The 14,096-nt window shown below is 58.8% G+C and overlaps 6 protein-coding genes across 6 annotated transcripts; 2 read left to right on the top strand and 4 right to left on the bottom strand.

Annotated features, from left to right (window-relative positions):
• Positions 1–492: 492 nt before the first annotated feature.
• Positions 493–2,093, bottom strand: J3D65DRAFT_49721 (GNS1/SUR4 family-domain-containing protein). Its single transcript, XM_066796618.1, has 4 exons — positions 1,565–2,093; positions 1,431–1,500; positions 1,163–1,375; positions 493–1,098 (listed from the first exon to the last, which is right to left on the bottom strand). The coding sequence occupies exons 1-4, from the start codon at positions 1,973–1,975 to the stop codon at positions 740–742; spliced, it is 1,053 nt and encodes a 350-aa protein (XP_066660351.1). The 5' UTR covers positions 1,976–2,093; the 3' UTR covers positions 493–739.
• A 1,165-nt stretch (positions 2,094–3,258) lies between these two features.
• On the bottom strand, positions 3,259–3,986 carry J3D65DRAFT_49602 (uncharacterized protein). The gene has a single exon (XM_066796617.1). The coding sequence runs from the start codon at positions 3,692–3,694 to the stop codon at positions 3,299–3,301; it is 396 nt and encodes a 131-aa protein (XP_066660350.1). The 5' UTR covers positions 3,695–3,986; the 3' UTR covers positions 3,259–3,298.
• Positions 3,987–4,700: 714 nt separating this feature from the next.
• On the bottom strand, positions 4,701–7,129 carry J3D65DRAFT_643929 (phosphatase 2A regulatory B subunit-domain-containing protein; the record flags this gene model as incomplete). The annotated part of the gene is made up of 7 exons (XM_066802114.1): positions 4,701–5,055; positions 5,103–5,230; positions 5,277–5,447; positions 5,498–5,851; positions 5,901–6,509; positions 6,601–6,999; positions 7,106–7,129. The coding sequence occupies 7 exons, from the start codon at positions 7,127–7,129 to the stop codon at positions 4,701–4,703; spliced, it is 2,040 nt and encodes a 679-aa protein (XP_066660349.1).
• A 799-nt stretch (positions 7,130–7,928) lies between these two features.
• Positions 7,929–9,405, top strand: J3D65DRAFT_543734 (RNA polymerase III transcription factor IIIC subunit-domain-containing protein; the record flags this gene model as incomplete). The annotated part of the gene is made up of 3 exons (XM_066796729.1): positions 7,929–8,093; positions 8,122–9,213; positions 9,265–9,405. Coding segments are annotated over 3 exons (1,398 nt in total), but the record flags the coding sequence as incomplete, so codon positions are not given.
• A 1,240-nt stretch (positions 9,406–10,645) lies between these two features.
• On the bottom strand, positions 10,646–12,601 carry J3D65DRAFT_673794 (tRNA-guanine transglycosylase family protein). Its single transcript, XM_066803533.1, has 2 exons — positions 12,329–12,601; positions 10,646–12,256 (listed from the first exon to the last, which is right to left on the bottom strand). The coding sequence occupies exons 1-2, from the start codon at positions 12,522–12,524 to the stop codon at positions 10,914–10,916; spliced, it is 1,539 nt and encodes a 512-aa protein (XP_066660347.1). The 5' UTR covers positions 12,525–12,601; the 3' UTR covers positions 10,646–10,913.
• A 900-nt stretch (positions 12,602–13,501) lies between these two features.
• Positions 13,502–13,951, top strand: J3D65DRAFT_599686 (uncharacterized protein; the record flags this gene model as incomplete). Its single annotated transcript, XM_066797917.1, has 1 exon — positions 13,502–13,951. The coding sequence occupies one exon, from the start codon at positions 13,502–13,504 to the stop codon at positions 13,949–13,951; it is 450 nt and encodes a 149-aa protein (XP_066660346.1).
• Between the last annotated feature and the right edge of the window lie 145 nt (positions 13,952–14,096).

Here is a 14,096-nt window from a genome sequence, read left to right as displayed (position 1 = left end):
AGGCCGGAATTTTGCCCACACCCCATCACGTGCACCTGTCATCCACTCGTCCACCACGCAATTGGCTCTCCAACTGCCAACCAATCATTCTGCATTACATACCTTACAGTTACAGACGTCTTCCCCGGCCTTCTATCCGCCTTGTCTTCCGCTCGTCCTATACATGCCTGTACATTCCCATCCCAAATCTATGCATATGCTACCTCGATTACAAAAGCTGTACCTTCTGCTGTAGTAGGAGAGTAGTACTAGAGTAATAGAAGTAGAAGAAGAAGCAGTGCCGCCATGTCCCCTTTTCATGATGGAGCAGCAGCAGCAGCAGCAGGCTGGCTGTGCTGATGTTTCGAAACTCTCAAAACCAGCCGCCGCCACCGCCCATCATCGTGTTGCTACATGTAGTGATGCCAGGCCGACTCGCAACCCAAACGCAAACAAGGAGCCAACAAAAGAAAAGAATTGACAGCCATTGCGGACAAGTGCCGCGCCTTGTTCTCCGTAACTCCCCTCCGTTCCTCTAGAGACACACACGCACGCTGTCCACCTTCTTCTACCCGTAGCCATCATCCAAAGCCAACGAACGGCAGGCAAGCCGCGACTACCTGCCAGCGAGGGGGTCGCCCGCCCACACATACGACATCAATGGCCTGCCTTGGTACCCGGCGCCCATCGTCTAAAAACAAGACTCCTCGGCAACCGCGAAGAGCCGACCAGCCAGCCAGCCAGCCATCTAGAAGCGAATCTATGCCTTGCGGGACCGGGTGACGCGACCGTTGGACACGGCCTCTGCGGGTGACGAGTAGCCGTTAGCCAGCGAATTGGAAGAAGACGAGGCCCCACTCAGACGGCGGCGGACCGCGCCGACCGTGGGCACCTTTTCGTCCTTCATCTCAATCAGGGCGCTCTTGGCGCGGCCGCGCGTCTTGGGCACCGGCTTCTTGTACGTCGCAATGTAGAAGAGGATGAAGAGGACGAGGTACGAGCTGAGGATGGCGATGCCCGAAAAGGCGGCAAACTCCTTGCCGGCGCAGTGGCCGGCGTTGGGGAGCCAGGGCCAGTAGGTCGAGGTGAAGTAGGTCCAGGAAGCAAAGTACACGAAGCCTGCGGCCGTCAGCTTTTTTCTTCTCGCGCTTTGGGGGGGGGGGGGGGGGGAAACAAAACTTACCGAGGTCAAGCACAAACTGGATAATCTGCATAATGGTAATGTACTTCTTCCACCAGATCCTGATGCCGCGGGCACTCTGAAAGTAGTACCAGTACATGACGACGTGGACACACAGGTTCAAGGTGATGGGGACCCAGGAAACGGCAGTCTGGCCCACGAGCTGGGTGTAGCAAAGCAGCGCAGTGGCACCATGGTGGTAAGTGTGCAAAAACGCTAGAGGCATCGGATTAGCGAGCGGTCGTGGCAATTGGCGCGCCATTGAACGTACTGAGGGGCTTCTTCTTGAGGAACAGGAAGCAGGTGTCGATGAGCTCGAGGTACTTGGTCAGGTAATTGAGCTGCAGCGGGTGGGGGGCGTCAGCATTCCTCGCGATTGTGCCCAGGGGAGAAAACTGCACGCACGTAGTAAAGAATGACCAGCTTGTCAGTCCAGCCGCCATCGTAGCTACAGATGGCGTGGAAGACGCCGTTGCGCACCAGCTCGGGCAGCAGCTGCTCAACAAAGAGGGCCAGCAGCACGCCGCTGATGGCCGTCAGGTAAAAATTGTGCACCTTGAACAGGCCATTGAGCCTCAGCGGCTCCCGGCTCCGCATGACCTCGCGGCCGCCAAAGATTATAATGTAGTACGAGGCGAGCGTCGCGACCGTGGCCGTCACCGTCGACATGGGCGTCTCGCCGGCGACGAAGCGAAAGTCCTGCGGCCGGTAGCCCTGGACCGTCTCAAAGGCCTTTTCGAAAATGGGCCACAGAGCAATGCCGAAGGGGCGGTCGAGGGTCGGCAGGCCGACTTGGATCCAATCGGGCGTCGACATGGCTGAGGAGGTGGGAATTTTTTTTGCGGCGTCGAGGGAAGGTGACGAGAGGGCGGCGTCAAGGTCTGAGGGACGGGAGACGGGAGACGGGAGGAGCAGCGGGTGCTAAGATAGCGTCGAGCTGGTGGGCTGCTGGAGCTGGGAGGTGGTGTTTGCGACAGACAGACAGCGACACGACGACAGGGCAGGGCGGGCAGGGTGCGGTAGGCCGAGACGAGACGTTCCTTCTGCGCAGGAATGACAGCACAGGGACAGGGACGGAGGACGTCAGAGGTCGACAAACAACAGACAATCACCAACAAAAAAGAGAAGGGTGGCGGTTTAAGGGGTGCCCGGCGGCGGAGATTGGCAGCTATGCTCGTTTTTTGCAGTTCCCCTGGCTGCACTGGGCCAACAAAATCTCGTCCCGTCCACTCGGCCGTCAAGTCCGTCGGCTGCGTCGGGTCGGTTGAGCTGGACGCGGCCGTTGAGCCACCGCACCACTCCCTCCCGTCCGCCCACTCCGCTGCCATTCCCTCCGCGTTGCGAATGTCCGCAGTCCGCAGTGCAGCCCGGGGGCTCAGGAGAACGGAACCCAAGGATACGTGAAGCATAAATTGGCGCTTGGCGGCTCGGACTGGGAACAAGAGCGTTGCTGTGCCCGTGTATCCCGGCCCATCCATTGGCGGCAGAATCGCCTCACCGCCCACCACCAGGCAGCGCAGCGCAGCCAATGGGCGCCGCCCTCTCGCTTGCAACAGCCGAGGCACCTCCCTCTCCTTCCTTCTGTTCACTACCTCCATGTCCCTACATGCAGCACCAACAGCACGCCCGTCCTAACGCCCAACCAACCAACCAACAGCTTAGCCTAAACCCACCCACCACTCCCCTCTCCCTCTCGTTTCCTCCCTCTATCCCCACCTCCCCAAACAATCCGCGCCTCGGAAAAAAACAAAGCAGCAAAAGCGTGGCCAATCAACGCCATCCATCCACCGCCTTCTCCCAAGACTCTCTTGACATCACAGCCCACAGCCACCCCCCCTGCTACCGTTGTGTTGGGTTGCCGCACGTGGTTAGCTGCCGCCTGCAGTCGGGGACGCGTCTGGGGGCTGTTTGCAGAAATGATGGGACGTCAGACGACGGTGGCGGAGGTGAGGCGCAGCAGCAACACGCACGTAGTTTTTATGGCATGGGCGAGTCGAGGGAAGGGAGAAAGAAAGAAAGAAAGAATGCGATGATACTAGATATATACGTGCATACCTAACCAGCCTACCTGCCTGTCTATCTCTTAAACAGCACCGAGCCAATCACTCTCTTTATTTGTCAAATAATTCAACCAATCAATCATTTTCGACAAAAGCAGAAGAAGAAAGAAGATGGAGTGGACGAGTGGACGAGGGGCGTGTTTAATAGCAAGCAGAGAGCAACAACAAGATGACCTACATAATGCTCTCTCTCTCTCTCTCTCTCTCGTTCCCTCTCTCTGCGCCCCCACACACACATACACAGAGAGACGCACACAGACAGACAGATACTCAACGGGACGGACGGACGGATAACAAACAACAGACACAAAAACCTATTAGAAACCCCTGCCTGCCCGACCCTGCCCTCCCCTTCCTCCCTAATCCTCCCATCCATCATTTTGCGTCCATCTTTCCGCCCAAACAAGACAAGACAAACAAACAAAAACGCCCCCCGCCCCCAGACCGACTTACTGATTGACCGACAAGACGACATTATGTTTGAGCGAGAAAAGAAAAGCCACGGCCATCAAAAGACGACAAAAAGATGCCCCTGCCTGCCTGCCTGCTGTCCCTAGGTACCCTTTCCTTCAGTGCCTGCCTGCCTCTGCTGCTGCTGTCCCCCCCATGATATGATGACCCAAGCAATCCAGAAAAGTGCCCGACCGCCCGACCCGACCGACCGACCATCCGATACCTTTGCCCATCCGTCCGTCCGTCCGTCCGTCCATGCCGATGCCTCCCTTGGTTTGGTGGTTCACAAAATTCCTCATGTCCGTCCGAGTGCGGGTGCGAGTGCGAGTCGATGGCCAAAGAGACTGACGGACTGACAGACTGACAGGCCACAGCTCAACAGCCTGCCTGCGAAAAGGGTGGGTGATGATGTGATGCCGAATGTGTGGGATGGGATGAGATGAGATGAGATGAGAAAAGAAAACAGGAAAAAGAAAAAAGACACTCCAGACGCCAACCCACCACCTTCACCACCTTCACCACCAAACCGCCCCGAATGTCTTCAAGGAAATAATACACGTTTTCCGTTCTTGAACCCCTTGTCTGCCTGCCTGCCTGCCCGCCTTCGTCATCCACCTCTTTTTGTTGTGCTGCTGCTAGAGCTGGGCCGAGATCCGCTCGAGGCTGCTGCGGCTGCGGCTGCAGTCGTCGTCGTCGCCGTCCCAGATGATGACCCGGGCCGACTGCCGCTTCGACGCCGCCCCCCTCCTCCTCCTGACCGCCGGCTCTCGTCTGCGGACGTCGACTGACGGTGGCGCCTCTGCTCGAAAAGGCCGCAGTTAGTTGGTCCCACACCACCCCGTGACGCTGCCGTCTGTCCCCCCGCCCGCAACAACGAAAACAACAATTTTTCACATCTGTTCCCTACAGGCGGTGTCTCGAGAAACGGAATGTTTTCTAAAAACTGCTCTAAAGGTGTATACAAAGCGGGGTTTGGATGAAGAATTGAAACGCTCCCAAGAATGCATCGTGTGGACTATCAAGACAGACTAACGTACCGCATAGTCTTTGGGCTTCCGCTCCCGGTTGGACATGGCGTCGTCCTGCAATCGCAGAGCTTCTAACCTCCTTTGACTGTCTTGGCTCAACGGATCAGAGTCTTCGACCCGCAGTGGAGATGCGCCTTTTGATCCCGCGGCAGGGAGGGGAAGTTTGTCGTTCACCTTCCCCGTCTTCTTGGATGCTGCCAGCTCGGCGAGCTTGTCCCAACGCTGCTGCCTCGACTGCTGCTCCTTGCTGGCATTTTGCTGCTTCTCCGCGTACTCGCGCGAGCACTCGTCAAACAACTGTGGGTTGACCTCCATAAAGAGCTTCATTGCGTTGTAGACCATGCCGTGGATTGTCCTGGTCTGGATTAGCGCATGACCTCTGACTGGTGCAAAACGACTCACCGGTTCCAGTGTCCCTTGGAGTTTTCGTAAAGCGGGGCGAACATGATGGGGAGGATGACTTCGACGTTATCGCTGACCAGGTTGCAAAAGTATTCGTTGTTCCAAAAGTAAAGGGCTCTCTCGGCAACCTGCCACCGTTAGCGAAGTCTCTTGAATTGAACCCTTCAAACAAACCTGGAAGTGAGGACTGGCAACAGACTTGGCCAGCTGATTAAACAGCGGTTCCTGGACCTTGGCGAATTCGGCGGGGTCCATGACTTCGAAAATGTCCTCGACCTCATTCAGGAACATGACCTCCTTGGTGCTGTTGACCTTGGGCCAGTAGCGCAAAAGACCCAAAACAACCTGCCAAGCCGTTAGTGGTGCATGTGACAATCGCGCTAAACGTGACCTACCTCCTCAGTCAATGCCGCGTCCTTTTCCAAAAACTGCACAATGCAGTAGGCCAACTGCGGGTGATACATGCTGAGACTTTTTACTTTGTGCAGAGGGATGAGGACGCGCGTCAAGAAGAGCTTGTGCTCCTCCTTCAATGGCAGCGCAAAGCCGTTGATGATGGAACCCAAAATCTCCAACAGCTCGGCAATGCCGTTGAACCGTTCCGTCTCGTATATAAATTGGAAGAATACGTTGTTGATGGACCGCCGAATGTAGGATCTGAGGTTTAGGAATTTCCCGTATATTCTGTGCAGGGTGGTCTTGAGGAAGTCGCGTTCCCGTGGGTCTTCAGAGTCGAACAGTTCGAGGAGCTGCCATCGGTTAGCTTGTGCCCAATTTCCAGCGGCGGCGCAAACTTGCCTGGAGCACGAAAGAGTGATCAATGTATTGCTTGGCAATGTTGGTGTTGAAGTCTTGACTCTCGATGAATCGCAAAAAGAATTCGTACACGACTTGGATGTGCGGCCAAGCGACCTCGAGGACCGGCTCGTCTTCCTCGGGATCAAACGCTTCGCCTTGCGGGTTGACGGGCGGAGGGATGGGACGGAAAAGATTCTTGGCAAACATTTCGACGACGCGGGGGTACATGCGCTCGGTGATGACCTGTCGGTTGTTTGCGACATAGTCTAGCAGCTCGTGCAGGGCGAGGCGCTTGATCTCCTTGGACTTCATGTCGCCGCTGGCATCGTTGAAGTCGAAGATGATGTTGCATTGGTCAATCTTTTGCATAAACAGCTCCTCGCGCTTGTTGGGTGCCACCTCGTGGAATCCGGGCAGCTTCTCCAGCTCACGCTTGCTCTGGTCGGAAATGTCGAAGCGAGACGAGTGCTGGCGCTTGGGCGTCCTAATGCCCTCGGCAACGTCCTTTGGGGTCGTCTGCAGGCGGTCGAAGAGCAAGGATTTGCTGCCGGCCTTGGGGGGCAAGAGGTCGCCGGGCATGGTCTCGGCAGCTCCAGGAGGAGGGACGTGCTAGATGAGTCCAGTCAGGCGATTGAATGTTTGCGGGAGAGGTGGTGGGCTAGTCTAGAAGCGCAGGGTGTTTAAGACATGGGGTACTTACAGGAGCGCTAGGACTGATGACAACACTCGGCGCCAGCGGCTGGCCAGCGCGGGTGGGTGTGCCAGGGCCACCGCCGCTCATGCCGTTATTGGTGGATCCCTGAGCCATCTGCTGTCCGGCCATGTACTGCGATCCAGGTGTGAGGGAGTTGGGGGCGCCGGGCTGACCGGGCTGAGGAGCAGCAGCAGCATGGCTGGCCGAGGCGGCATTGTCGCCAGCGCCGGGGAGAGGCTTGCTGCGCGGGTCGATTGGCAGCTGTGTGGTTGACGAAGTGGGTGTTGCGTGGGCGGAGCCGGCAGGAGAGTGGGTGCCAGAGCCGCCGTGCGAGGGAGAGGCGGTGCCGGACTGGTCTTTTTTCTTTGAGGACGACTTGGACTCGTGGTTACGTAGCTTGTCGGACTGGCGGCGGCAGACGTCAGCCGGGGCAGATGAGATGGGAGCGGAGCGGAGCGAGGCGAGAGGCGAGGGAGGTGGGTAGGGACGGGACGCGGCATTGACGACTTACAAACTTCTGGCGGAAGCCTTTCATGGCTAGAGGTTGCGCAGACGCGCTGGAGGATGCGGGCGAGGACCAAGGAAGTCGGCGGGTGGAGATGTCAAAGGACTCGAGGCCCGACGCAGCAGGGCAGGCAGACGGGGGGATGGCGACGTGCGACTGGCGCAGGGTTGGATCGTTCGAATTGCTAGGACGTCGAGGTCGGCATGGGCGAGGGGATTGGACGCAGGCGGTGCAGTGCGGAGGAGAGGCAGAGCAAGGTAGGTCGGTTGTAGGTAGGTAGTAGGTGCTGTAGGTTGTAGGTAGGTAGGTAGGCGACCTGACGGGACGGCTGCGGTGCGGTGCGCTGCGCTGCGCTGATGGGTGGTAGGGTGACGGCAAAGGGCCGACGAGGCACCGAGGGAGGGGCGCTGGGTCAGGTCGGGTCGGGTGCAGATGGACAGGTTTCAGGCAGGGAGCAGACGAGAGATGGAGATGGAGATGGTGGTGTCGTGGTGGAGGTGGTGTTTGCAGTGAGTGCAGTGCCGAGTCGGGAGGGCGAGGTCAGGTCCAGGTCCAAGTCCAGGTCCAGGTCCAGGTGCCGGGCGGTACTGCAATCGAGGAGGTGGTGATGTCCATAGGTAGGGTAGGGTCCGGTCCATGCGGGCCTAGCGCAACCCGAACCACCCACTGCTGCGACAGGCACTTCTCAAACACCTACAGCTACAGGCCCCTCATCTCCAGATCAATCATGGACGACGAACAGCAGCTGCTCGACGACCTCTACGACGACGACGATGGCGCCCTCCAGCCCAGCCCGTCTGCCGCCCTCCATGGTCCTGCCGACGCCCCTGCGCCCGCCCTCGCCGTGCCTCGCGACCATGTCGTAAGTCTGGAGCACCCATGCATCGTCAAGAACATTGACAATGGCCTCCAGTCGCTGGGCGGGCCTGTCGTCGTCGACAAGGTGAGTTGCGCATGCCCTCGTTCTCGCTTGATCGATGCTAACCCCCACCCAGTTCCTGCAGACCAGAAACAGGCAAAAGACCATTGGCGCGTCTCTGCGCCCGGGCGATGTCATGGCAAAGCCCGTCATGTCCAATTTCGTAAAGACGCGCAACCTTCTGATCAAAGTGACTGTGCCCAAGCGTACGGGCCGCAAGCGCAAGAGAGGCTCCGACGACCCGTGGATTGACGATCCGCGCCCGCATGACGCCGCCCACACTGATCCCCTCTTGCTGCTGCAGAGCCTGCGCGACCATCCTGACAATTACTCGGTGCAAGCTGTAGGCGTCAATCACGAGACTCACCGCTTCCGCACCCTGCCCGACTTCCAGTATGCCACTTCCCAGCTGTCGCTCGCCCAGTCGCTGCGCCACTCCATCTTGCCCTTTCAGTACTCCAAACTCAAGCACTTCAAGCTGGACGACGGTAGAGACAATCATCAGCCCGGCCAAGACGTGGGCCCCTCGCCGCAATTCACCGGCGTCGATGTGCCCTACAACTACTCGTACCGCCAGAATCCGGCAGTCAAGCTCATCCAAGACGACAAGGGCCGTGAGATTACATACAATCCCACCGCCGGCCGCAAGTTCATTCTGCACACAATCTCCATCGATGCCAAAAAGGTGCCCCATGAGTCTCCTGTCCCCCTGCCGCGCGAGGAGTCGCTGGAACCCCACATCCGCGAGACCATTGCCAACATACGGGCGCTGTTGGAGGAGAGGCCCATCATGACCAAACGCTACCTGCACAATAACATTCAAGCTCCCACAGATGATTCGATCCGCAGCTCGTACGGCTACGTCGGTTACTCGTTCAACTCGGGCCCCTGGCGCGACACTCTGATCCGCTTCGGCGTGGACCCCAGAACCGACCCCAAGTACAGAATGTACCAGACCGTCATGTTCAAGATTCCCGTCTCACAGGGCAAAGAGTCGAACGAGGATCCCAACAAGTGGATGGACTCGAGGACCGTCTTCCGGCGCGAGGGCCGTCAAAAGGGGTCTAAGAAGCTCACTCACATGTTTGACGGCAAGAAGCTCGTCCCGGACGGCAAGGTGTGGCAGGTGTGCGACGTGACCGACCGCCAGCTGCGGCGCATCCTGGACACGAACAAACTGCGAAAAACATGCAACGTAAGTCTCGACAGTACATTCATCGCAGACGCAAAACTAACAGCCCGGCAGATCAAGTCCGACGGGTGGTTCCTCAACGGCACGTGGGCCAAGATCAAAGTCCTGATGCGCGAAAAGATTGGCGTCATCATCAAAGGCAACGTCCCGCGAGACGAAGACTACACGCGCATCGAGCTGTTCCCCGACGCCATCACGGCAGAGAACATTGCCGATATCGCGGTGGGCCGCCGCAAGGTCATCTCAGAGTACGAGACCAAATTGGCCGGCGACATTCGCAACCTCGCCAAGGCCAGGGTCAGCAAGCTGGAACCGACCGACATTGCCGCCCTCGACGGAGCGGACGACGACATGCCGGACGACGTCAATGCCGCAGAGCAGTCTGGCGCCGACTCGCCGGAGCAATCGACCCAGCAGACTTCTGTTAGTCAAGCAAAAGCGGCGGCGGCGGCGGCGGCGGAGGACGCCGACAGCGAAGACGACGCCAGCGACGCGTCTGGCGCTACCGACAGCGACTCGGACGCCGAGGACGACGACGTCGATGACCTCATGGGGCCCGACTACAGCGACGACGACCAGATGGCTGCAGAGGGCGAGCAAGACGGCGATGAAGATTGACTTGTTCAATGCGATTGAGCTTACGAGACGGCATTCGCACCTCGACAACAACAAAATATGTCACCCTACCGGTTCCAAGACGCTCGCACGACGCCCAAACGCGCCAGGCGAAGCTCTCGAGCGCGAGGGAGTGCGCGCAGACAGATAGGGTCATCTCAAGCAACTGGAGGCATTCTCCTACTCGCCTACATACAGAACCTAGCCATGTCCTCCAACGCCTCACCTCGCAACCGCCCTACCCTGCCTTTCCCAGAGCAAAGCAAAGCGCGTCACCATATCAAATGACAGCGCTCTGACATGTCTCACCACCTCACTGTCTCACTCTCGGTATCAGTCTCACATCGCCACTCCCGCGCGCGGCGGATCGACAAACAAGGAAAGCTTCAAAGGCCAAGCTGCTGTCTGCGTCTGCATCTGCGTCTTGGTTTTGGTTTGGTTTCTGTCGCTGCTTGCATATGCATGCATGCATGCATGCATGCAGAAAGGGCTCGGTGACGACGATGATGCCGATGATGACGATGAGGGCGGCGCTGCCCGGCTATTGGGGACGGCAACGACGATGGACATCTGGACGGGGGGGTAAGGGGCGGAGGTGAGAGACACAGTTGGTGAGTGAGTTGGGTCGGTTTGCGGGAGATGCCGTGGCATGCATGACGCGCTTTTTGTTCGGCGGTGGCGGCAGTGGGTCTGGTTTGGTTTGTTTTGCTTTAGTTTGGGCGCCGCCGGCATCAGAGAGGACGATGGCAGGCACAGACAGGACATGTCCGTAGTCAGACAGACAGGCAGACCAGACTCTACAACCAAGTGCAGACGACCGCCGCCGCCGCCGCTGGGCAGGAGGACGGCATGCAGAAGGCAAACTGCCGTTTGTAGAGCTAGGACCTAGGTCTCCCTCCCACCATACCTGCGCTGCCCTGCCTTGCCAACCTGTATGTAAACGAACGTCGGTCTGCTGGCGATGTGTGGCGAGAGGCGGATGGGTGGCTGAATATTTATTACATGTGCTCTGCATGCATCTGCGCCTAATTGCCTACGTTTAGATAAGGTAGGCAGGTAAGTAGGTAGGTAGGTAGGTAGAGAAATGTCTACGTCTCAACAACCGCAAACCCCCTGTCGACCAGCTGCCGCGCCTCGCCTGCGCCCGCCTCGCCGGGCGTCGTGACGTCGTCGTTTTCGTCTGGCTGCTCGACTGCCTGAGAACCCTCCCCCTCCCCCTCCCCCTGCCCCTCTCCCAACGCCAACCCCGCAAACCCCCTCTCATTCCGCCGCGCCTCCCCCGGCCCGCGGCTCCTCACCATGTACCCCCTGACCCTGGGCCCCGTCCCGGTCCTCACCGGCAACTCCGCCTCATACACCCTCTCAAACCGCCGCCGCTCCTCCTCGAATACCGCGGCGCCGTCTGGCGCGGCGAGGACGCGGCGCACGCCGGCGAAGAAGTGCGCCAGGACGTGGTGGTTGTGGATGGAGAGGAGGACCCAGGCGAGCATCTCCTTGGCGGAGAGCAGGTGCGCGAGGTAGGCGAGCGAGTGCGTGCGGCAGGTGTAGCAGCGGGGCGCGGGGCAGCAGGGGGAGGGGGGCGTGAGCGCCGTTGCGTGGGCGGGGGACCAGGCGTCGAGGGCGAGCGGCAGTTTGTGCGGAGGGGTGGGAGGGTGCGCAGGCGCGGGGAACGAGAAGAGCAGCGCCATGCCGGCGTCGGTTGCGGCGTCGGCGAGCGGCAGCGTGAAGAGGTCGACGCCTTGGGCTATCTCGTGCAGCAGTTTGGCGGGCGTGGGCGGGTTGGAGAGGGAGAGCCGCGGGAGGTGTGAGAGCTTGGCGGGGATCGAGGCGATGGAGGATGGCGAGTAGAGTGCCAGGCCGGATAGTTGAGGAAATAGGGGGGAGGAGGTGAGGTCGGAGAGGTAGTAGGACTGCTGTTCGGGCTCGATGGGCAGGATGGGCGCGAAGATGGCGGGGCTGTGGGATGAAGATGAGGGTGCGTCGATGCCGTTGGTGTTGGCATCAGCATGGCCGTCGCCATTCGTATTGCTGCCGTTGCGCTCGCCGCCGTTGCGCGAGGCGTGCGACACGGCGCCGACGAGATCCTTCATCCACCTGGCCGTGCGATCGCCCATCTTCTCGACACGCTTCAAACTGGGGTTGGGGTGGCCAGGCATGACATCGCCCAATCCAACCACGACATCCGGACACAGCTTGATGGCGGCCGAGGCGTAGTACTCGGACGACAGCGCGCGGTGGCCGACGGAGGTGTGGATCTGGATGCCCGCGTTGGTGTTTGAGCCGGGCGAGTCGAGCGCGGGGACGCGCCGCGGGCCCAGGACCAGCAGCTGCTCGTCGCGCACGGCGATGAAGCGGCGCAGTGGCGAGTCTTGCGCCTTCTCACATGGCGTTGAGAAGACGGGAGGTGTTTCTTGCGGCGCTTTTTCTATGACTGTTCTGTGCTCGCGAGAGCAGGGGAATCAGTGTCGTGTGCTGCGGAAGTTGGGTTGCTGCGGCATCTTACAGTCCTCGAGACCCAGGTAGAGTCCATTGATGTTTGTGTGCTTTTCGAGATTGTCTTGCGAGAGATGCGGTACCACGCCGCGTGAAGTGTTGGCGATGTAGTGAGGCGTTGGGATTGCAGATTTCCCTGGGAGGGAAAGCGAGCCGAGACGTGGGCTCAGGACTGGCCCTGGCTTCAAGACCTCGAAGACGGCCATTTTCCAAAAGGGTACCGTCGAAATTACTTGTCGGAAATCAAATTGGGCCGTTGTGCCGTCGTGGACTTGGTCGCTGCTGGAAGTTGTTGTCGCGGTTCGCGATGCTAGTCAGGTTTGGTTCGCTAATGCTTAGCGCTGAATCGCGCCCTTTTCCCGTGAAGCAGAACGTCATACCACTACCACGTCGTTTGTCAACATCGCAATTTCGACTTTCATGTTTTTTCCACTATCCTCTACGGTTGGAGAGAAATCACAACTATTACGTTGACTCGCCGCGAGAAAAATCTCGCCATGATTGCCTCCAACGCAGAACGACCTCGAGAGGGAACACTTCCAGGCTACACCATTTTTCCAGGGCAGCAGATGGGCTTCTCCCAAGCTACCCTCATCAATTGGCTACCAGCTACTGGTTCCGCGGAGGGCAAGAGCCGAGCAAACTCGTGCCCTAATGATCGCCAGGCACCGACCGGCTCCTGCCAGGAGGCATGGGGGCCAAACCCATTCGATAGGGCTGTAGTCCCAGCAGCGCCCTGTTGTCCACCGACCCGACTTGAGACAGCGAAGATCCATGACAAAACCGGACCTCGCTTCTGCTACCTATAGCCGGATCAGCAATAGAAAAGGCCTTTGGCCCCCGGCCCCATCCGCTAGAGGTGGAGTAGCAGACCATGACCCACAAAAACATTTCAAAGCTCCCAATTGAACCATCTAGCGGCCGCTGCTTTGCTCCATGCGGACATAGTTAGTTGTTATCAGTTGATGCGTAGGCAGAAATCCGCGGAAGGTAGGGGCTAGGGCAAGAGAACAAGGTCGGCACACCGAACGCTTCCTCAGCACTGCACAACAACGGCGCGAAGTCCAGTGGCATATTTAAACATGCAAAAACGGGCATACAGCTCCTCATCATCACATCAACCTCAAACATCTCTACAGACTCCACCAAAGACATCTATCCAACAAACCACCTCAACACGACCATGCCATCTCTCCGCTTCCTCACCCTCCTCACCGCGGCCCTCTCCGCAACGGCCCACGCCGCAAACACCATCACCATCGTCAACCAGTGCAGCTACGCAGTCTCCATCGACGAGCTCCGCGGCTCCAGCGCAATATCGACATCGGCACTCGCCGTTGGCGCCACGTCCGCGGCCTTCGAGTACAACGACAGCGCGCTGCACCTGCGCGCCTACACGGACTCAAGCATCGACTACCTGGCCTTTGAGGCCCTTATCAACTTGAACGAAGTCTACTACGACTTTCTCGAGAGCGTCGGCGGGAGCGCCATCGGCAATGACTTTGTCCTGACGACGAGCAGTGCCGATTGTCCGGGCGTTGATGGCGCGGATGTGAATATCACGCCGACGGACGAAAATTCGACCTACATGTGTGCGCCGGGGACGGCTTTTACTTGGACGCTGTGCGGGTGATTGGATTATTCGAGGCGGACGGTTTATTTTTTGGAAGTTCGGTCGTGGCCGCTGTGGTCAATGGCATCTCTGCTCTTGTTCCTGAAGGTTTCTGAGACGCCGGGAAGAGGTCGGTCTATTTGGAGAGAAGAAGGATGAGACTGTC

The sequence above is a fragment of the Phyllosticta citribraziliensis genome, assembly GCF_038025025.1.
Source record: "Phyllosticta citribraziliensis strain CPC 17464 chromosome Unknown J3D65scaffold_1, whole genome shotgun sequence".
Classification (NCBI taxonomy): domain Eukaryota; kingdom Fungi; phylum Ascomycota; class Dothideomycetes; order Botryosphaeriales; family Phyllostictaceae; genus Phyllosticta; species Phyllosticta citribraziliensis.
The sequence above is the reverse complement of the archived record's forward strand: the minus strand, read 5'-3'. Positions and strand labels throughout refer to the sequence as shown.